At 44.6% G+C, this 22,545-nt stretch overlaps 6 protein-coding genes across 6 annotated transcripts; 1 reads left to right on the top strand and 5 right to left on the bottom strand.

The window, feature by feature from the left end:
• Window positions 1–1,247: 1,247 nt before the first annotated feature.
• LAJ45_02235 (uncharacterized protein) lies at window positions 1,248–3,134 on the bottom strand (the record flags this gene model as incomplete). The annotated part of the gene is made up of 5 exons (XM_046111827.1): window positions 1,248–1,344; window positions 1,408–2,157; window positions 2,228–2,478; window positions 2,548–2,985; window positions 3,123–3,134. The coding sequence occupies 5 exons, from the start codon at window positions 3,132–3,134 to the stop codon at window positions 1,248–1,250; spliced, it is 1,548 nt and encodes a 515-aa protein (XP_045974727.1).
• Window positions 3,135–5,124: 1,990 nt separating this feature from the next.
• On the bottom strand, window positions 5,125–7,508 carry LAJ45_02234 (uncharacterized protein; the record flags this gene model as incomplete). The annotated part of the gene is made up of 8 exons (XM_046111826.1): window positions 5,125–5,404; window positions 5,780–6,130; window positions 6,199–6,338; window positions 6,520–6,888; window positions 6,956–7,025; window positions 7,093–7,174; window positions 7,249–7,378; window positions 7,437–7,508. The coding sequence occupies 8 exons, from the start codon at window positions 7,506–7,508 to the stop codon at window positions 5,125–5,127; spliced, it is 1,494 nt and encodes a 497-aa protein (XP_045974726.1).
• A 971-nt stretch (window positions 7,509–8,479) lies between these two features.
• LAJ45_02233 (uncharacterized protein) lies at window positions 8,480–10,826 on the bottom strand (the record flags this gene model as incomplete). Its single annotated transcript, XM_046111825.1, has 4 exons — window positions 8,480–9,786; window positions 9,835–10,129; window positions 10,186–10,642; window positions 10,711–10,826. 4 exons carry the CDS (start codon window positions 10,824–10,826, stop codon window positions 8,480–8,482), a joined length of 2,175 nt encoding a protein of 724 aa, XP_045974725.1.
• Window positions 10,827–11,619: 793 nt separating this feature from the next.
• Window positions 11,620–15,458, bottom strand: LAJ45_02232 (uncharacterized protein; the record flags this gene model as incomplete). The annotated part of the gene is made up of 6 exons (XM_046111824.1): window positions 11,620–11,858; window positions 11,908–12,026; window positions 12,086–12,615; window positions 12,672–13,002; window positions 13,052–15,363; window positions 15,417–15,458. The coding sequence occupies 6 exons, from the start codon at window positions 15,456–15,458 to the stop codon at window positions 11,620–11,622; spliced, it is 3,573 nt and encodes a 1,190-aa protein (XP_045974724.1).
• Window positions 15,459–17,658: 2,200 nt separating this feature from the next.
• On the bottom strand, window positions 17,659–18,579 carry LAJ45_02231 (uncharacterized protein; the record flags this gene model as incomplete). The annotated part of the gene is made up of 3 exons (XM_046111823.1): window positions 17,659–17,680; window positions 17,752–18,231; window positions 18,440–18,579. The coding sequence occupies 3 exons, from the start codon at window positions 18,577–18,579 to the stop codon at window positions 17,659–17,661; spliced, it is 642 nt and encodes a 213-aa protein (XP_045974723.1).
• Window positions 18,580–19,394: 815 nt separating this feature from the next.
• Window positions 19,395–21,424, top strand: LAJ45_02230 (uncharacterized protein; the record flags this gene model as incomplete). Its single annotated transcript, XM_046111822.1, has 7 exons — window positions 19,395–19,633; window positions 19,727–19,948; window positions 20,004–20,171; window positions 20,234–20,542; window positions 20,598–21,098; window positions 21,157–21,229; window positions 21,290–21,424. 7 exons carry the CDS (start codon window positions 19,395–19,397, stop codon window positions 21,422–21,424), a joined length of 1,647 nt encoding a protein of 548 aa, XP_045974722.1.
• Window positions 21,425–22,545: the final 1,121 nt, after the last annotated feature.

The following is a 22,545-nucleotide window of genomic DNA, read 5'->3' as shown; positions in this document are numbered from 1 at the left end:
GTCTCAAGTTGCTTTTTTTCGATTTTCACTTTGGTTTTTGTTCCTGATAGAGTGGATCAACTGAGAGTTACCGATGCCAAGAGTTTTTGTCAGAACTATCACTAGCTCTGTTGGACGTCACTGGAACTTATTGATGCAGCCTAACCTTTCAGGAGATATTCGGTGAAGTTCCACTATGAAGTCCCACTATCCCTTGAGATTCGTGAGTTGTCTTACTGCCTTGCGGTATCTTAGTCAACTAGGTCATAGCGCACACCTACTAACTACCCTGTTTTAATTTTTGGCTATCCATATGTACTACGCGTGTAGGGGCAAGTCTGTTGACAGTGAGAACTGTTGCAACCACGGCCACTGTCATCAGACTTACCCCGACATTCGTAGTACAATAAAACCCTTTAGAATAAGGTCACGTCCCTTAAGCTTCCAGGCCGGATTACAGAAGCCAGCAAAGCTGTTAAGTGATATGGTGGGTGACCCATTAGAGTACGGATCTCCAGGAGTATGTATATTCCGCAACAAAACACTTAGAGTACGTGCTGAGATCCTGTAATCAAACCATAAATTTCTCCTCCCGTTGCTTGATCAAACCGCTGATCTCTATAAGCAAGACATGAACAAGATTATAGATATTATCCTTAAGCCATATATACCACGACATGTCGTACTACAACTTTAGCATATATCACCACCCCAACCAGACGCCATTATTAAAGAAAGAAAATATACATACGAATAAAAAGCTTACTATACGCAGTACTGTTCTTAAGACAAGATCAACCGCTTACAGATGACGTAAGTTGTAAATTGATACATGTGTTGAAGTATGTATGCGATCATTACTTCGAAAATCACCACCTGACGGAAGGTTTAAAACGATCACTGCCGGGTTTAGATAACGTATATAGCCTAATTTTGATACGAATTTTCACTTGTTTAGAACGCAAAACCTCAGAGCTCCATTCATTTTAAGCTTGATAGTCTCAGGGGTTAACTAGGAATTTTTCACACGATCATTGACAATAGGCATAGAGAGTTTTCTGCTGACAAGTATTTATTAACTATCACTAAAAGAATGTATCGTATAACTGCATAAGCCATATATATCTAAATAACCCAGTCCGTACCCCCAAACCTAAATGAATGATCCCATATCCCAAAAGCTCCATAGTAGTCATAATTATAAAAATAAAGGAATGACACGACAACATAATATGAAAAAAGAAACGATAAAAACTACATTAAAGCGATTAAGCAAGAACGATCAGACCAGCCACGACAGCAACGAAGCCGATCATGCTGGGCCTATTAATTCCCGCAGCGCCAGTAGAAAGCGGTGGTGCAGTACTAGATATAGTTGTTAGCTTTATTGGTGTTAATCAAAATTTGACAAAAAGGTAGTGAACTTACGTAGAAGGAGTAGTAGCTGGAGCAGTAGGAACAGTCACATTGGTTGAAGGGGTAGAGACTGTTACTACAGTACTTGACACCGGGGGGACAACAACTGTGACGCTGGTAGACACTGCTGGAGGAACAATCACCGTAACACTGCTAGTCACAACAGTGGGCAAAGTGTAAGTTGGCGGCACCGGGATGTTTGTGACACAAGTTGTGGTGGTATAGTAACTCGTCTCCGGAGCACAAGCAGCACATGGTTTAGTTACGATGTAAGTTGTTGTCGTGAAAGTGCTGATGTCAGTGGTATGCGTGTACGGAGGAGGAACCCAGATTGTAGTGGTGAGTGCCGGAGGAGTAGCTGTGGGTGGGCATGAGACTGAGGTGATGGTGTTGGTAAGCGTCTTGGTGATTGATGTGACAGTAGTGTAGGTGCTGGTTCCGGTGGTATAGGTCTTAGTGACCGGGATGCATGTCGTGAGTGTCGAAATTGTAGTGTAGGTGATAGTCGTCTTTGAAGTGACGGGAGTTGAGGTGGTACATGGAGTAGAAGTTGATGGGGGTGGGACAGTTGTCGAGCTGGTAGTGCAAGGGGTTGACGTCGGAGGTGTGGGAGGGTGCGAGTGAGAAGTTGTGTTCCATGCCGGAGGAGGTGGGTGAGAATAGGTGGATGGCGGCGGCGGCGGCGGAGTAGTTGTAGAGCTCGTCGTACATGAAGTTGACGATGGCGGTGGTGGAGGAGGCGGAGGAAGCGTTGTAGTCGAGCTAGTGGTGTACGGAGTCGACGATGGTGGAGGGGGAGGCGGAGGAAGTGTTGTAGTCGAGCTAGTGGTACACGGAGTTGACGATGGAGGAGGTGGTGGAGGGTACGAGTGAGATGTGGTGTTCCACGCCGGAGGAGGCGGGTGAGAATAGGTGGACGACGGCGGCGGCGGCGGAGTAGTTGTGGAACTCGTCGTACATGAAGTTGAAGTCGGGGGCGGCGGAGGCGGCGTATAGATTGAGGTCGTGGACGACGAAGAAGAGGAAGAAGACGTAGTCGACGTTGTGCACGACGTCGAAGTCGAGGATGGCGGAGGTGTAGTACTAGTAGTACTGGTAGTGCATGAGGTTGAGGTTGTGGGAGGAGGAGGAGGAGGATGAGAGTGCGAAGACGAAGAACTCAGTGAAGAGCTCGACGACGAACTTGGGGGTGGTGGGGGTGGTGTATAGGTAGAAGAAGTTGACGTAGTGCAGGAGGTTGAAGTCGACGAAGACGGGGGAGGAGGAGGAGGGGGGTGGGAGTACGAAGACGAGGAACTCAGTGAAGAGCTCGACGACAAACTCGAGGGTGGTGGGGGTGGTGTATAGATTGTAGTTGACGTAGTGCAAGAGGTTGAAGTCGACGAGGATGGAGGAGAAGGGGGCGTGTAAATCGAAGTGGAAGACGACGACGGAGGTGGAGGTGGAGGCGTGTAAATCGACGTGGAGGAGGACCAGGAGGATGGAGGTGGAGGATAATAGGTCGAGCTCGTTGAAGTGGTACACGAAGTTGAGGTCGAAGATGGTGGATAATAAGTAGAGCTGGTAGTAGTTGTGCAGGGAGTTGAAGTGCTAATTTCATAATCTGGGGTTGAATAATGTTCATGGTCCCAACCCTCACCACCACCTCCTCCACCACCTCCATTTCCGCCATGATCTCCTGCAATCGCCCCAACTGCTGCGAGGGCGAGAAGACTGATAATACGAACTGAGTTAACCATTTTTGTTTGGTTCAATATATCCTTCCGTTCTCAATTGAAATTGGAATAAATGCGTTTTATTCCTCGACTCGACTAACGATGCAAGTCGGACTAAGTAAATAGCGAGAGAGATATCAATCAACACAAAAGCGAGTGTTTGTGTAGAAAGATACTTTTCGAAAGCGAATGACCTGACGACAAACGATAGGGAAGAGATGGTAAAGGAGAAATATGACTGTGGGGTCACAGGTTCTTTATACAATCATGAGTGGAAACATGATGCATAGACAGATATCGAGTGACTAGGAGTCTAAGCATGTAGACAAATCGGATAAGCACCAAGTAGCTGCGCACAGGTGGGCTCCGGTGTGACAATCACTACATGGCGACTTGCACCCACTCAGATTTGCTATGCGATTCCATATCTTCACAGCCGTGATATGATGTAGTAATGTTGCACAGAAAGCCTAAGCCTTTTTTGGCGGCTGACATGTAAATATAATAGATGGATACGAGTAGAGTAAAGTATGTATGTACTATACTCTATCTACTCGGCGTTTTTAACCACATGTAGGCCCGGAACTACCAATTGACAGGCGACCATACTAGAACTAAGTAGACCGAACGTCAGATGAAGAAAAGCAAAGGAGCAGTGTCCCATCCGAGTTAGGCAGGGAGGAATGATCGACTTACGATCCTGATAAGAATGCAATAACAAAACACATGCATGGGCTTGACTGAATTCACGAAAATGAGTGGTATGATGGCGTTGAACGCTCATTCGTCTTGATCATGATAACTAAGGGCTTACCCAGTGAAATAAACCCCAAAGTGGCTGGGGTGGCCCAGGTCGAGTACTTAGAGTAGTGCCAGCTCATCTGTGCTGACAGGCTTAAAGGAGAAAACCCTATTTTGCAGGTTCGAAAAAGTGCCGGAATGGTACATACAATACCGTATGTATATATATCGATCAGCCCTACGGCCCTAAAAGAGCTCCAAAAGTGAAACTACTTACTACAGTACACATTGCACTTTCTCATCCGCTCGTCAAATTTTCCAAATCCCCTACTGAATAGGCGATCTGTAAATAATTCAAAGTCCATTGATCGATGAGGGTTTTTGTTTGTGGCATGGGCGGCGGCGTCCTCCAGGTGTCTCAGTGCCGGGCCGGATGTGATAGTAGCCCGATTGTTCTTCCCTTCCCGATCAACGTGCATGACATGGATATGGGAACGGTTTACTTACTTGCATCTTTGTATTTTTGGTGGGCGTGGTAATCAGCGTCATTGGTTGCAGGGTTCTATGATTCTGGAAAAGAAATATACTATTCTAAAAAAAGAAATGGATCAAGCGAGGGAGGCACAGGGCGGAACATAGTTACAGTTGAGACCTGCAGTCAACGCCCGATTGGCGATGTTTCTATCTCTCCTCACTGGTTTGAGGAAACGGATAACTGCACGTTTGGCAGGTATGTAGAGTGCATAGATGCTGTACCTACATAACCCGACTCCTCTTTTGGTTTGCCCTTGGTTGGGTAGAATTCCCAAAATGGGTAAAGATCTTATGTACAAGCTTAACAGCAACATGGGAAGGAATCAACATTCTTCGCTCTACTCTATGAACAGGTTTCTTCTTATCATTCTGAAAAGTCGTTCTCATCCGCTTAATTGTCTCTGAACCTTGCGGTGTAACGAAAGAAAATTTCACCCCATTACCCAAGGTATCTGACTGGTACCTATGTATTGTTATTTCACGGCTTAAGTTCTGGCTGATTCCTGAGACAACACAAAAGGCGATTTTTTTTTACTTTATTAGATTCTCATTCTAGGCTGAAATACATGTCATGAGGGCAGCAATGATGATTAGTATGCTTCCTACTGAGTACAGAGGAGTTTAGAAGGCGTGCATTGCGAGGGTGGGTGCTATATATAGGTTTTAGCAGCTCTACACAAGCTTTTATCACATAGCCGAGCTTCCCTAAGAAATTTAAATTGTTATGCAAGGACTCTAACTAATCGTCGTCATCGTCAGACCCACTGTTGTATCCCTCCTCATAAGCTTCCGCAAACTCCCCTAAGTCGTTTAAAAGAGCCTCTCTTTCATCAACACCAACTATTCGTGACACGAGATCTTTGACATTCTTCAATCGCGAGATTGTTTTGGATGATGTTGTGAGTTTGGTGGTAATCCTGCCAACGCAAGGCCTGTCAAGGACTGATCTGTCAAGAACACGCGAAGAAAAGATGGCGGGGAAACTGTCGATTATTGGGTATGTAAACTGCGTGAGATAACTATATAACCGTCAGTGATTGATGAAGAGAGGTTGCATTATACAGTGCGGGGTGAAGATGATCCTGGAAGGAACAGGAAAAAGAAAGCAACGCTGCTGTAGGGCTAGATAGATAGTGCTTGTGTACTGACATGCACGTTGCTGAGCTGATGTAGCCTGAACACAACGCCCACCACTCCATTCTATGGCATTATGGGGCAACAAGATATAAAACAAAGAAACATCAAAAATAAAAATTGAATGCTGGAAAACCAAGCCTCTCAGTGGCTGGGGGAAGAAAGAACTTGTGGCTTTTTCGGCGCTGTGAACAGAAAAGGGCAAGAAACACCCGGGGGAAGCTATGGAGGCAGCGAAATCAAAAGAAAAAGGGCCTTACCTTCCGAGAATAGCGTCACGCCGATCATGTGCCAATCCAACTGTCCGAGAAGCAGCTGCCGTCTCTTCCATAACCTGCTTCTCATCGAATCCTCTCATAACTTCCGCTTCTGCAAAGACGTGTCCATCACCATCGGTTTTTTTCCCTCTAACCCTGGTGTTACTCGAGTCCCAAGAGAGTTCAATCTTTGATGCCGAGTCCCGCGGCGAGCTGGATGCTGGTGGCAGCGGCGTGCCGTCCGATTTTTTTTCTTCCATATCGTGGATAGACATGGTAAGGTTGGTAATCTTCTGACTCCCGCTGACATTGAGTAGAGCAGCCATATCACCCAAACTTCCCAATCTACCAGAGCTATCACTATCCCGAATACGAGTAGGTAAAATGCAGGTCTCAAGTGCTACTGATAATAACCCGCTCACATGCCATTTTGAGGAATTGTCCATTGTGAGATAATGTGCAATTTGGGGGGAGGGCTTCGAAGAGGGATGTAAAGAGATGTCAGTGGGACTATCCCTGATAGAGAGTACGCGAGATCAACTGTTCGCTTGATCTCCTGTTCCTATTTACGGTCAGTCTTGACTGGCTTAATCTTGGAATACGAGGTGCTCGTTCTAGTATAAACTTCCATCCGAATCTTAGATAAAAAAAAAAAGAAAACGAGTGACTGCGAATCAAGGATAAAAGGCAATTAATTTGATGGTGGGGGATAGTAAAATCGACAATAACATTAGCAAACTCACCCTGGGAACCTTATCTCTACCTTCCAACCCCCAAGTCACTATGGAGGCTTTGGAGTACTCGTCTCTTAGAGCAGCAACATATTCTGAGGCAAATCCACCCCAAGCATCATCGGTAGAAGTCATGATTTGGATGCCCTGCATTTGGTCGCACTCCTCTGCAAATAACCTGAAGTCCCTATCGATCAAGTCATGCTCCATGTGCAAGTCATGGAAAAGAGCCTTTCCTAGGCCGAATCCCTTGAGAGGCATAACCTTCGAATCGAGCTCATACTCACTGATTTGAATAGATGATCGTGGGTGATAATATACTCTATTAAAGTCACTCCAGTAGCGGACTGATGGCGTGTCTAGCTCGGGAGCCGGAAGTCCCTAAACGTAACATCTCGCAATTGTGAATACATGTGGGGGTTTCGGAGAGCAAGATTTAGATGCTCACAGCTTCGAGGTTTTTCTGGTACTCAATTGGTTCGATGGGGGTCTCTCTTTGTATAGTGGTCCCACGATCCCTAATCCACGCAAGCAAATCTCAGCACGAGACCCATTTCGTAAAAGCAGATTGATACGTATTCCCACCATAGTCCCTGAGGGATCCCCCCTACAGTTTCCTCCATTTGATCATAAAGCGCATTTATCTTTCGCATGGACCCAAATCCACCTGTTTCACCAGAAAAAGTCAGCGAGAATTAAATCATGATAGATAATTCCAATATCCTTCTTGAGACTATATACCCTTTAGGTCGTAAATCAGGGTCCTTGGTGTATATGTTTCCACCCCACCGACTCCGATACCCGGGCGAAAGTGTACGTCATGATCAATGGGACTGGGAGTTGCATCTTCAGTGTATGTGAAATATGACTCCTAGAGGATGTTTGAGTTAGCTACCAGGTTGTTCAATTGCCCCAGGAGCTTTGCTTACTTGAGTGTTCCAGAAGTGAGTTCCTAAGTAGTTAGCTTGGTGCCCTAGTTGTAGGGTGATGATTTCGTGCATTTATTCGGCGCGAGTAGTCGTTAGGGATGTGGTTTGAGGTTTTAACTATGGGATCAAGAGACTCTTTGGAGGATGTGAGTCAGAGATATGCAACCTTCTCATGAATTTATAAGCCTGGTTATAAAGTTGTGTAGTGATACTCCAGCTAGATGCTTAGGAATGGGCTGAAGTGCCATGCTTTACGGGTCGCGATGTGGAAATTCTCTGGTCACGTGACTAAATCTACTGGTGATGATTGGCTTGATTTACAAGAGTGCCAAGAGTAAATCAAAGGATAAAGCTTAAGCTAAATAAGTTCCCCGCTATCACATCCTTATCTTATCGCAATGCATCATATAGTATCACTCGTCATCAACGAATCAAGAATGTTTTTGTTTAATTCATTAATTGACTACATGTACTCTATGTATAATTAACATTACATACTTACATACATGTAGATACATGTACTTATATGTACGTTAAATACAATTATGTACTTAAACCCTTATTCAAAAGTAAATACATGTATTGTATTTACAAGGACCTTATATATAAGCTTCTATCTAGAATGAGAGCCTGGTCTGGGAAAGGGGTCCATGCAATATAATCTTGCGGACGCATGTTTTATTTAATTAATATTTGGGCGAGGTCTATATTTTGGCTTATCGGTGGTACTATATGATTTATTCATATTTCCCCGAATCTATTCTAAGTAATTGCATTCATAGAAGGACTGTAAACGTGCATTGAGTTGACAGTTTTAGTATTTCTTTTAATACACAGCGGGGGCAGGCGAAGTGATGTAGTTAATGATATATCTTTGATGAATAAATAAAAAGTCCCGATAAAAGATTTATAAGTCACTTCTATTGAAAACCTTTGTGCAGAGCTGATTTAAATTCTACCCACAATAAAATGGGTTTTTCTTTCTTTTAAGAGAACAGGATACTATCACTCTATTCTTGACGACCAATGAAACAGTCATACATCTAACTAAAGAGAAGTAGGTCCTCGTCGTGATAGTGATACCTGCTGATTGGGCTGCATGAAACCGATTGTTCGCCATCATCGGCTGAGGGGTCGATGCTCCCGAAAAAGTCAATTTTCTTCGTGCTGGATAGGTCCATCATATCATGCGTTGACGAATACTTGACATCTTGAGGGGAGTCCCCACTAATCCCAGCATCAGGCATGTCAAATAAGACATCATCAGGAAGCCTTTCTGATAGATTGGCTGGTCTGGTAGGGTATGAATTACCGCGATATGAAGGTGGTTTCTCTGATGTTTCCATGGCACGGCCTATATCATATGGAGACAAATCACGTGTTTGTGCTTTGGAAATTTCGTTTCTCCTGACGGATTTCACCGGCACTGGGCTGGGACTAGTCGTATGGTCATATTCACCGAGGAATTCGGGCACTGTTGGAGATGATTTGTCGTGAGTTGATGGGTGTATCCGAGAGTGAATCTTGGTGGGCATAAGAATTGGGGTTTTCAAATCAAACCCGTCCTTGATAAGGCCCTCCTCCCAAGTAGCATATGGCTTTACAGTTCCCAAGCTTGGAGAGTCGCAAAATGATGAGCTCCGAGGAGAGGTCCTCTGGGAGCTGTGGTTGAGCCTTTTGGGCGGAATTATATCAGGAATTTGCTCAGTTGTTGTGTACTTGGTTCGATGAACTAGAGATGAATTTCGCAATTCATTCTCGGCATCGACATCAGAAAATATATTTCCTGCTCCCCTTGCAGAATATCTGGGTCTATCCTCTGATTTTTGACCCGGTTTAAGCAAGAAATCCTCTGGATATTTTGAGCTAGAGAAAATATTGAGTTCGTCCCTAATTTCTTCTATAGCCTCAAAAAGTTCCTTCACCGTTGCGATGACATAGTCCAGTGGAACCTCCCTAGGACTTTCGCGTAAGTACTCTTTCAATTGGTTATTTTGTACTTTGACCTCAAACACGCTTTCAGGTCCATCTTCCACTTCAAGGATAGAAACCTTGATGTTCCCACGGATCCAGGTGGTTTCCTTGAAAGTTCTAGACTCTGCAAGGACCAAGGGCTTATATCCGTGGTTACGTTCAACCTCAGAATTGACTAAAAGTCCTCTTTTGGTTGAATACCTGTAGGTCCGACTAATGCGTTCTTCAATTTCCTGTGTACTCGCGGTACATTCGCGGGCGTTAGCAATGATTGAAAGTTTGAAATCAAATGCCTTGGCTGGGTTGTGAATAGTGGCCGAGAATGGACTCCTTTTAAACACGCGTACTTTGTTGAGTTCAAGCGGCCTCGATTTTTCTAATATTATCAGCAACTTCCACCTCGAGGTTGGTGAAGGAGACTTACTACCGGCATATTTCCCTCCCTCAAGTATATCAAGCGACCAGACATTCGCGTAAGAATTCCCATCTTTATGTCCCACAATGTGTCGGATCTTGACGGTTTTAAAAGTGTTTCCTTCTCTATTATATCTGAGTTTTGGTAGAATGTCTCCCAAGTGTTCGATCAGGCATGCATCCAGACATTTGCGAAAAGAAGACACAGTTTCTCTGAGGTGACAGAAATCGTTGACGGCGAATTTTGCACCATCAAGTGGATAATTGTTGGAATTTTCGTAAAAAATCACTTTCCCGATACTCATCTATACAAGTTTGTAAGTATATAAACACCCCTTATGGATATATGAGTATTTGGTACCTCCAGCTTGAAATAATCCTCTGTTTCTAGTGGTAGTCGCCTTAACTGCGCCATCAAAACTTTACTAGCTTCGCGGGTTACTTCAGGAACAAACTTCCATTCAACAAATTTCTTCATATCCCACATGCCGCTAGCACAGATCCTGTCATTTCCATTCTCAAACTTATCCGTATGAATTGGATCTAGGACATAGGTGTTGGAAGTGTTCTCCTGCAAGATACTTCCGTCGTTGAATTTGCGAAAAACGACGCCATCAAGGAATTCTTTCCCCAGAAGCTTTACTTCTTCTTCGGCGAGTTCATCAACGATGGGAGCATCCGTTTTGGAAATACTGAGACGTTTCAGCAGCTCATGGAGCTCAGCATACGCCTTTTTGACGTCCTTAGGCCCGCCATGGATGAAGAGGGCATTTCCCTTCTTGTCACACTCGATATGGGTATTTGTTTCGGTCCCGATTCTAAAATAAATAGAAGAGTTAGTACTTATTCCATCAGCGGCTTTGATAAAATAGATTACACCCCTTACCTCGTCAAGTATTCATCACAAAGACCAATTCTATCTGCTGCTTCTTCTGGATATCTTTCCAGAGAAACACAAATCTCAGTTGTGACCACGGCCATATGGTCCAATTCTGTAGTCATTTCGGCCTTGGTTAAAGGTTTGCTGATTAAAACAGGAGAGTGTAGCGGTTTAGGTGTTCGTGAACTCTCACCCTATTTTTTTTAAGGGAGAGACGATGGGTGTTATATGAGAAGGGGAAGCGGGGTTGTGATGTTGTGACGTTATGAGGTTGTGAGGTTGTGAGGTTGAGAGCTGTGGTTGAGAGTTTGGGTTGCTTGAGTTGTACTTTGTATGCAGAAGATTGCCGCCATAGAGTTAGAAAATGAAAAACGCTATCTGAACGAGTTTTTTCGTACATGGTATACATGCACTGCATTTCAGTATCGTACCGTAGTAAGGCCTGTTCGGATGTCCTGGCCCACAGCTACTTTGGGCACATTGGTGGTTTTGAAAAGGTCCTGTACTACATACATGTATTTTTTTAGGCAACCATAATCTGACAATGCTGAGATTTTATTGAATAAGCGCCAATACCAAAAAAAGCCCAAAGTTTTTGGGGAGTTCGGGAAAATAATCTGGAATAAACCGCATCTTGAATAAACCAAACACGAAAAACTCAATTCCATATTTTCCTAGATATCGGAGGAACAGTTTGGTTAGATCACAGGTTTTTTTTTTTTTTTTTTTTTTTTTTTTTTGGGGGGGGGAGACATTTTCATTCCATCAGTTAGAGGCTGTAGTAGTAGAGTATGGTTGTAAACTGGCGAGTCTTTATTGCATACATTATGTGGCTTCACATGCGTGAACAAAATTGGTAGAATCAAGCTCAGAGCTACATGTTATATCAAATGTATTTGACCAACAACTCATTTCTCAATCCTCCTGCATATGCTCATCCTCAGAAATATCATCAGGTATACTGAGAAAGTGCGGTCCCCCCATTCCCCCAAGTCGCTCCCGTTGAGCTTCGCTCATCTCCCCGATTATATCCTCTAATTCTGTTACATCATGCACCCTCAACTCCTTTTCTGACGAAATGATGGACAAAATCTTCCGCATTTCTTCAAACCCTAATACCGGGCGTAACTTTTTGAACGCTAAGAGCACCAAATCTACGATTTTGTTAGCATGATGCTTCAAGGTAAGATTCTTATCACTAACTTTTTGACCATGGGCAGCATTGTATCCCCCTGAACAGCGTTTCCTTGGCTCTCCTTGGCTCTTTCTCTCTCAGTTCGAAGTTTACATAGGTTATCCATAGCCCGATATTAGATTTAGTTCTGCCCAAATGCTGGTTAGTTTGCTACACAAATATATGCGGGTCTACCGAAAAGCATACCGATTGCACTCTACTGCCTGCTCGAATAACGATCTTACTGCATGTGGGCTATATCCTCCGCCAATTCCCGTCATTCTCAACTCCGCCCAGATAGCAAAAACCCACCCCAAAACTGTTTCCCTTCCTTCCTTCAGTACTACGTCCCTCACCAAAGTCCTGACCTTATTCTCGATCTTTGTCTTTCCTTCATTCCAGGCATACAATCCCATGAAAACAGTGTTATTCGGAAACAGCCTAACAGCCTGCTCTAAAACTTCTCTCATAATTTTCATTTTAAACATCTTCGCCGTCCTTGCGTGGTAATACAACATCTGCGCTTTCGCCATAAGACAGAGTTCATGCACAACTGATTCTGGCCCAGTAAGATCCCGCCGCTCAAGCTCTTCCATGAATGTATCAAAAATCGACAATGCGATGGATATATCCTGATCATGAGAAAGATATTCAAGAAGAGCCCGGACTTCGACGTATATAACTGCATGGTGATTGTGTCCCATTGACATCATAAGGTTCTGCTGATCATCCAGATACTATGGTGCCAGAAAGATCGTTAGTAATTTTCAGTCAACAGGCCTGACACACTCACTCTTCTAGCCTTCAACAACAATGCTGGCTGTATATTTTTCGGGCTAAAACTATTCTTATCTTCTGGAAGCAGCTTCCCAGATTCTATGGAGAGAAGAATACGAAGTGTTTGTGGCGGATCCTCGAGCTCTTTCCACGCCCAGGTTCTCCACAGCAGAATTGCATCCCGCCTACTTGCTTCCGGAAAACCTTGGCTCATTCCCAGTGTGGTCGTAAAGATATTCCGTGCGGCGTCAACTTTGCCATCCTGCCATTCAACCTGCGCAAAACCATTCCAAAGAAGTAAACTAGTCCTAAATTTCTTTAATAGGGCCTTTGCGACCTTTGTGACACTATTTTGTGTCAGCTTCCTGCTAATAGGTACATCTAAGTGATACATACCTTTCAGGCTGGTTTCGTGATATCCAGGCTAGGTAGTAGGTTGCCAGTTTTTCATCCTCGAAACCGTCAACAAGCATCTTTAAGGTTCTACCTACAAATGCTGCATCCACTCCTTTGACGTTTTGGCTCCAATTGATAGATTCCCAAGTAAAGAGGGAGGCTTGCCCAATCGGATAATTTTTTAACCCAAACCCGAATGGATTGCCTTTGGACAGGCCAGTCTTTCGTTCCGGCTCCATCGACAGTCCCCCTAAATAAGTGATTATTTTTGAGTCTATGGCCTCATCCGAACTCTTTGGCCAAAACCACTCATCCAGATACCATTCCTCCATGGAACTCATATCATTCCTCAAAAACGTGTCCGTTACGCCTGGCGAGTTTGAGGAAACAGGCCTCGCCGGTGTCAGGTCTGAAAAAGTCAAAAATGCATCAACAATCTTTCGCCGCACTGCACCGACCGAAAAGCAAAACATGAGAGCTTTGAAATCTGAAAATAGTATAACACGATAGGGATCATCCTCTTCTACCTCGTCGGTAGTCCTTGCGGGCATCATAGATAATGCCAGCCTTTCCTCCTCGTCGTCCATCCATGAACCAAATATATCTCGATGATCCAATGGCCCCGAAAAAAGCTTTTCTTCTCGGGGTTCCGGGATATCACCGTTACCGCCTGAAATTACATATGCTGCCCAACCTTTAGCACCTGGCTCTCCAATGCGTATAACTTCACTGTCCCAGAACTCTTCGAGCTTTCCCAGGAGCTGTTCGTGGGCTACTTCGGTGTTTGGTGGCGGTGTGATTAGCGGGTTAAAAACATTTAGCTCTAGCATGCACTGGAAAGACGCTATGGCAAGTTCCACATATCCAGCTTCACGCATGAATAAGGTTGCTCGTAGGAATACGTAGAGAATTATGTCTTCGAGCTTCTCTTTTTCTGCTGATCCCGTATCGTTTTTCCCTAAACGAAACACCGCTGAACGAAGTACAACCAGACATTCGGTGAAGGATTTGATGCCTTCTGGATAAGTAAAGCTCTGAAAGTCTGTTTGACGAAAATTGATATATTTTGTCCACAGCCCAATAATTGCAGAATTTTCTTTGAGTATTTGCTGCCACTTTAAAAGAAGTCTTTTGGGGTCCCAAAGGGTTTCGGCAACACCCATATATTTTACCAGTAACCTTTCATCCCCTGGGCACTTTTCTAAAGCCTTGGTTAGAATATCAAGTTTAACTTCCCCGATACTTCTTCTCTCAGCAAGTTTCGGTTTCCGCCCGCTGCTACTTAGAAGTGTGTCTTGGTGGTTTACATATTCCATCCAAATATCGACATCCCGAGGATTCGCATCGACCTTCTTGATGAGCTCGCTGTTCCGTCTGCGATCAATCCATTCACTGGAGGTGACAAAATCTTTATCCGAGTCTGTGGAAGACGCATACTCTAGATCCCGATCCTCCGGCTTTGTGCCAACCTTTTTTAGCCCTTCAAGTGACCGGTAATGGTTGTCGTCTTCCTCTGAGCTTTCACTTTCTGCACCTGGGTGATTTTTTCTCTTCTTCCCCTTCAATTTTGACGATATTGGCACAAAATCCAAGCCCGCCTCAAATGCTTTATCATCACTCCCCCCGTCCTGCTTAATTCGCAACATTTTCACACCGTCATTATCATTTCTTGCATAGGTATATCTTGAGCTTTTGCCACCCCCAGAAAATTTTATATCTTTTTTGGATGTCAGGACAAGCCCCTTCCCATCCCCCTTTTCCCTATCAATCCGGATATCCGGGCTTAAACCTACCACACACCCGGACCCGTGGCGACGGTAGTCTGGGATTTCATAGCGATATATAGTGCCATAAGTGATGTTTGAAGGGTCGCCGCGTGTATCAATGTAGTATTGTTTTTTCGGCGCGTCCCATGAGTCCGGAGAAGGCGAGCGCGTCCTTTGAACCGCTATAGTAGTGGTATTTCTAGAAGGGGAGGTTGATCTACGATGATGGTGACGGCGATGTTCTCGATCTTTATCTCGGTGCTGATGTTCTCGTCCACTGCCATGATCTCGGCCCCTGTCCCTCTCTTTGTCACGGTCACGACGCCTTTCGTCGGGGTCTCTCTTCCTATCTTTATCTTTCTTCCTATCTCCTCTTCTATCCCCACTCCCTGAGCGGTGCTTCCGGTGTTCTCTGTGGCTCCGGTTCTCGTGGTGTTCTTGTCGATTGCCTTTCGTTTCGTCCTTTGGTGCTAGAGAAGCCGGAGGTGAATCTTCTTTTAATGGTTTGAAGCTCGAAAACTTGGGGACAATACGGCGGGCGGATTCCTGAATATGATGTTAGAATGGACATGTATCTCAGGCGTGATATGGGTCTTAACAGTAGGCTGGGGATCCATTTCCGAGGTGTTGGTGGTTTCCATTATGTATGGTGATGTTGTAGACAATGGCTATTGAGGCTCAAAATAAAATGTGCAACATATAAGGTGCTCGTGTGATGAACTGTGATGTGATGTTTTTTTCTATCACTGGCTAATATAATAACAATACTCAATGTAGTGAAGAATAGAACAAACGGATATCTAAAGCACTGCATTCACCGCGATAAGCCAACAGATCAACATTGTGGCTTAGTCATAGTACATATGGTGCGCCCACGCTTAAAGGTAGCGGATCGCAACGAAATGTCAATCGCTTAAGTCTTTGCCACGAAAAATGGTAAAAAAAAAAGCGGAAAGATAGAACTCTAGTTCAAGAGATGATGTTTAGTTATATCTTTGCAAATTTTCGATATCTATCTGGGTTGAAAAGCCTTAGCAAGTTGATATTGTAGATTTTTGTATGTAAAATGCGCCAAGACTGAACAGGGTGGAACAGTATTATACCCATTTATACCCCAGAAAAGCAAACCTGAATGATCCGTGGCAGTAATGCAGCAGAATGGCTAGAAATGGGTCCTCTTATTGGCCCATGAGGCCCTATTGCAGCCACAATTGTTCCACTTCCGTATGCCACCATATCACAAACTCTACTTGCTGCAAGGAGATATAGCTACATGTACCTAATGCACTACATGTACATTTAGCAAAACCCTGAGTACATGTAGCCCTGAAGTACAATTACTCTAACCTGTAGTTTAGCATCTAGAGTAGGCAGAGTACTCTACATGCGGTCTAATCATTGAACTCTAGGGCTACATACATGTAAGATGTTGCTCTGCGGGTATAAAGTCTGACTCGAGAATAGGGTTAGGGATGATACTGTTACCATTACCTGTCAATTATGAGTACACGTAGCCTTGGGAAGTGAATTCGGTCGGTCAGAATAATGACATGTGCACACATTTAAGCAATATCTTGCAATAACTCTCCATATTTGCCCAAGAAAAATTGCGCACTCTGTGATTTGAGTTTGGGATACCTATGTACGCTATTTTAATTTTTCTCCGCTACACATACGTATTAACACCACACCTGCCAGAAAGAGTCACCACCGCGCAGCCTGATGAATCACCCTGCAATCCCACCAACCTTTCCGGCGCTATACATGTACATGTAATTACATATACTCTACACACTTTCTTTTATTATTATACCCCTGAGCTCTGAAGTAAACCCCAGGGCATCAACTCCAAGTGTAAATATGTATGTAGCCAGTGATGATGCCAAGACCGCAGTCCGCAGGGTCTCAAGGAGCGAGTCATAAGCTATGACGCAACGGCCCTTGAAGCTTAAAACCCTCTACCTCTCTAGCTCTGGGGGTTTAGTGTGCTGTCTTCTTCTAGCTTCATGTTATGTTGTCAATAGTAGCTAACTTACTTGTAATCTCTTTGGTATGACTTATAGAAGCATGAAAAACTTTTGTAAGCTTAAATCTAGGCTCAAATCATGATGCGCATTTTTTTTTACCAATACATTATAAGTTGTTACTTAAATTCATTCTACCCACGAGCATACTGACTACAATGTAAAATTGCCTTGAGGGTATTTGGTAGCGAAATTCACCATCACTAACTCTTTGTTTCATCTTTCCAGGCTTGCAATGAATACTCCCCACATGAGTGACCCCCCACTCTACTAGAGCTCCTTTAATAAACAGCCCGAAGATGCTACATCCGTTGTTTACTTAATAATAGAGTAGTCTCCGGTTTCCTAAGCAATAACCTCACTACATGTACATATATGTATGTTGCTAAGGTTAATTGTAATCAGATGGGCCAATCAACTGATGGATGACACCCAAATATAAGATTTACGGAAAGGGCCAAACACAAACTACATCCAAATTTGATCCGGGATGATAATCTGGTAATAATCACATGCATGCACAGAACGAAAGAGAAAGAAAAGTCACTTAAATATAAACACAGAACCGCGACCTACAAAAAAGAACCCACAGATTGACAACCCAAGAAAGAGAAAGGCTTTATTTTTTGTTTCAACTGTATCAGTACAGGTGCCCCAACCGTACTGGTACAAAGCAGGGGATAGAGGAAGAAGAAAAAAAGCACATTTCGACATGATTTCGCCTTTAAAACTTTTTTTATTCCTGCCTGCCCGTCTTGATTTCGATTTTTTTTTATTTATACCGACCCCATCCCCGAACACCAAACCAAGTAATTCCTTAACGGTTGGACTTGGCGACACTATAGTTTGGACAAACAAATCAGCTTGAAATCCTAGGTAGGAGATGTTTGAAAAAAAGGCTTTTGCGTACCGCTCGAGCTCGTCCTTCTTCTTAATGGCGTAAGAGTTGGATGACCCCTTGGCAGCGTTGATAAGCTCCTCAGCTAAGCACTCAGCGATGCTCTTAACGTTCCTGAATGACGCCTCCCTCGCTCCGATAGTCAACAGAGCGATGGCCTGGTTAACCCTCCTGAGGGGAGAAACATCGACAGCCTGTCTCCTGACGGTACCGGCAGAACCAATACGGGTTGAATCTTCACGGGGACCGCAGTTGACAATGGCATCAACAGCGACCTGAACAGGGTTTTGGTCGGTCATGAGGTGGATGATTGAGAAAGCGTGATCAACGATACGGACAGCCTGGAGCTTCTTTCCGTTGTTGCGACCGTTCATCATTAAAGAGTTGGTGAGACGCTCAATGATGGGGCACTGAGCCTTGCGGAAACGTTTTACGGCATAGCGGCCAGCGGAGTGAGAGAGGTAGACCGGGTTACGGATGTTCATGTAGTCGCTGTGTATTGACAATTTCATGTCAGCTTTCCATCCGTTTCAAAGGTCTGCCTTTCCTCCTATGCTTCTTTCCATCCCGCGGCTTCCTTCCATTATGCTTCCATCCTGCCCATTGAACCTTGCATTCCACCACCCTCCATCCACCCATCCATCTCATAAAACATCGCCTTCCCGCGAATCTGGAGAAGCAGTCGGGGGGGAGGTCCTACGTCAACGAGATATCCCTGATCTCAACATCCTCGTAGCTCCACTTGTTGAAAAGCTTGATGCTACCAATCTCCTCGGTAACCTCCTTGGGGAGGACAGAGTAGTTGGCCGAGGCGACCTCAACTTCACCGTTATCAGACATTTTGCTGGATATTAAGCTGGGTTCTGTAAATTTTTTTCGAAAATTAGCAAAAATGGCGGGGCGATTTCGAAATTTCTAACACCTGAAGGAGTTATTATCTGACGTACATAAAACTCTGGTAGCCGCAATGGTCTCTCGGGTTGTCGTGATCGTGAAGGGTGGTAGTCAAGTTGTTTGGTGGAGATCTTTTTTTGGTGGATCTGAGAGAGTGTGTGGTAGCTGTCTTGGCAGAGAGATTGTAATCTGATTGTGGCCTGGGACTGCTTTTTAGTCAACAGCAAAGATTAAGCGCTCTTGCACCCTTATCTGATTTGATTCCTAAGGATCATTGGTTACACAAATCGATATAATTGAATATGCATGGGAAGATGAGAAACCGCCTCAGAAGTACCGTATATCATCTAAAGACATTTTTCTCACAGTAATATTTCTATAGTCTCTGTCTTCTTGGATATCACCAAATCACAGACTTTTTTTTGAAGTTTTCGCCTCGACTTCCCCCTTGCTCAACCCCTGTCTGCCAGCCAGCATCCTGATCGCCTTCTTTTCCATTCATCATCTTCATCACACTCATCACATACTTCGATAACATACAACGAATCCACTCACCGACTAACCGGTGAATTCTCTATCCGCATATCGGCTACAAAGATTGTTTGAAGAAAAGGGTTCGAGTTCACCGCTTTCTCCTTCTGCCCGCTCACAGGGGAATTACCTAACACCTTTGTCTTTGCCCTCGTGTTCCAGTGAATAATCCCCCCAAGAGAATCGCCCCATCAATAGACCTACGAAGAGAGCAAGAGAAATAGACAATCATGTCGGGACTAGACGTAGAAGCCCTCCTCGAAGCCTCAGAGAGCAATAAACCTAAGCAGCCAGATCATCAAAACAGTGCCTTTTCTTCTCCGAAACCAGATCGGAACGGCGGTGGAAGCGTCAAGTCTTCTTCATCCAGACGTGATAGGGACGATAGGGATCGCGATCATAGGGGCGACGACAGGAGCCCAAGAAGCGAGCGCCATCGCGAGCGAAGAGCAAGTAGAGACAGTGATAGGTGAGTGCCTGAGCTTGAGCCTTATTCCCCCCATCATCAAGGAATGTTATGCGCGACAATCACGTACTTACAAACATCCGATCTTTTCAATAGACGTCGCACTGGCCGTAGGGATTCCTATTACGACGAACGTGATGACTATGATTACTCCTCATCGCGCTACAGGCACCGGTCCCGTGAACGGGATGATGATAGGTACTCTTCTCGCCGCGATCGCGATCGCCGTGAGAGCGATTATTATGATGGTGGGAGACGTGATCGCCTTGACCGCAGATCTAGAAGCCCAAGAAGACGTGCGGGGAATAGGAGAACTAGGTAAACTCGACAAACATATATCACTAGCTGTTCTTTTACTAACAGATGGATCCAGATCACGTTCACCTCAGTTGACCGAAGACGAGCGTGATCGTCGAACTGTTTTTGTTCAACAGTTGGCTGCGAGACTTAGGACCAAGGAGCTGATTACATTCTTTGAGAAGGTTGGCCCAGTCAAGGAAGCCCAGATCGTCAAAGACAGAGTTAGTGGTAGATCTAAGGGGTACGTAAAAGTTTTCTGTATAAAGAGAGGAATTCTAGAGCTTTTGCTAATATTCCTTCTAGTGTTGGTTATGTAGAATTCAAGGATGAGGCATCTGTGCCTAAGGCAATCCAATTGACCGGGCAGAAGCTTCTCGGTATCCCAATCATCGCGCAGCTTACAGAGGCAGAAAAAAACCGACAGGCTCGGGTCAGTGCGGCAGAACAGAATACAGCGAACCAAGTACCTTTCCATAGACTTTATGTTGGAAATATTCACTTTAGTATTACGGAGAGCGATTTGCAGCACGTTTTTGAACCGTTTGGAGAACTAGAGTTCGTCCAGCTCCAGAAAGAGGAGAGCGGTCGTAGCAGGGGTTATGGTTTTGTGCAGTTAGCTCCCTTTCTAAGCTATCTTCTCAGATATATACTAACACCATGCACTTAGGTACCGTGATCCTAATCAAGCAAGAGAGGCACTTGAGAAGATGAACGGCTTCGACCTTGCCGGCCGTCCTATCCGTGTTGGTCTCGGAAACGATAAGTTCACACCCGAATCCACCGCGCAAATGCTTCAGCGTTTCTCAGGCTACCAGGGCTTCCAGGGCTCTGCATTCGAAAACCGTGGCCGTGGTGGCAATGACCGTGTTGGTCGCGCTGACGATAAAGCCGGTGGAGCTGGTGCTAGCGCTCTCGATGATACCGATGTCGCTGGAGTAAACTTTAACAATTATAGTAGGGACTTGCTCATGCGCAAACTTGCGAGACAGGACGAACCGGCCCCCACGTCAGATAAGCCACATACGAACGGAAGTAGTGGAAAAGAGATGCCTGTGAGGCAAAAACAGAAATTACCCGAGAAGGTGATTGCTGGTCACAAGTCTCTCCCCCTTGACGTTCCCATGGCTAGTAGGTGTGTTGTATTGAAGAACATGTTTGACCCCACCGAGTAAGTTCTACCTCCCCTATTTTTATCTTCGGAATACTGGAAGTTAACGTCATATCAGAGAAACTGGTGATGCGTGGATTAAAGAACTAGAAGACGATGTAAAGACCGAGTGTGAAGGCAAATACGGCCATGTTGTTCATATCTCCCTAGACCCCAATAGTCAGGGTGAGATTTATATTAAGTTCGAAAAGGTTCAAGGGGGCGAGAAAGCCATTCAAGGGCTTAACGGGAGATTTTTCGGTGGAAGGAGAATCTCTGCCAGCCCGGTTGTCGACGCTGTATACTCGAGTTTGTTCGGGCGATCGAACGCCAGCAAAGCAATCTAAGCAGACAGACAGTGGCGGGCAGGAGGCTAGTGAACATTAAAAATTAAGGATTAAGATGGCAGGCTAGGGACTCAATACGTGATGAGATAGACGGTACGTTGCTATTTGCTTCGCTACTATCTCCTACTTGATGATCGATGGTTTTTTTTCCTTATCACTCTAGGTATATTTGACTGTGGGTGGATAGTATTTTCCTCTTTTATTTCTAGTTTTTTTGTTTTGTTTTGTCGGGATACGAACGCAGTAAAAACCAAAAGTAGGGCGCATATGACTGTTCTGCAGAAACTCTTAAACTGGAGTGAATATTTTTTTTGGGGGCTATACTCTACCACTCACGCCTTTTGCTTTTTTTTTTACCTGTGATTATACAGATAGTTAGGCTGTAGAGTAATTTAATGAAAATGTGGGTACAACAGACTATTAGGTCACGAAGAGGGATCTCTTTGGTTACGCACAGTCATGGGGCCCAACACTCCAGAAAAGAAAAGTAACGATATAGTAAGTCAAGTTTGTTGACCCTTGCTGCAGGCAGCATCACAAGATCTCGTTCGAAGTATATATCCTACCAACCCACGTTGTCGTTGTCTGTCCGACCGGGTCCATGGGAAGAATGTATCAGTCACAGCCTTACTGAGATCAACAAATCTTTGTTCCCCGGCCCCGGGACCTTGGTTCCTTTTCCTTGTTCGCACCTGAGGAGCGGAGATTTACTGCACCCAATCATAGCGATTGCGTCATGAGATCTCGCTCGGAGTTTTCTAGGCAGACAGGTTTGTCAACAACTGCAGTTTCCATCCCAACTCCTGCATCCCGTACGCGTGCCGGGCGAACCAACCAGGCAGCTGCAGCCAATCGTAATTCCCGTGCACTCCATAACTACCAAAAACAAGGGGCTGCAGGGTTTATCTGCTATCCTTCTTTCCTTCCTTTTAACTTTTCATTCCTTCGTTATTATTGGTGGTTGGGGCTGCTGCTGGTATGTTGTTTGACGTGGTATTTATTATCCACCTAGCATAGTATTTATCTATCCTGTTGTTTTATTGGTAAATCGGTCTGTTTTAAGAAATTACCACAATAAACATTGGTCTGCTGAGCTAGACGGCGAAGCTTTCTATGTTTGC

This window comes from Morchella importuna (assembly GCF_003444635.1).
Source record: "Morchella importuna strain M04M26 chromosome Unknown Morimp01GS004, whole genome shotgun sequence".
In the NCBI taxonomy this organism is placed as follows: Eukaryota; Fungi; Ascomycota; class Pezizomycetes; order Pezizales; family Morchellaceae; genus Morchella; species Morchella importuna.
The sequence above is the reverse complement of the archived record's forward strand: the minus strand, read 5'-3'. Positions and strand labels throughout refer to the sequence as shown.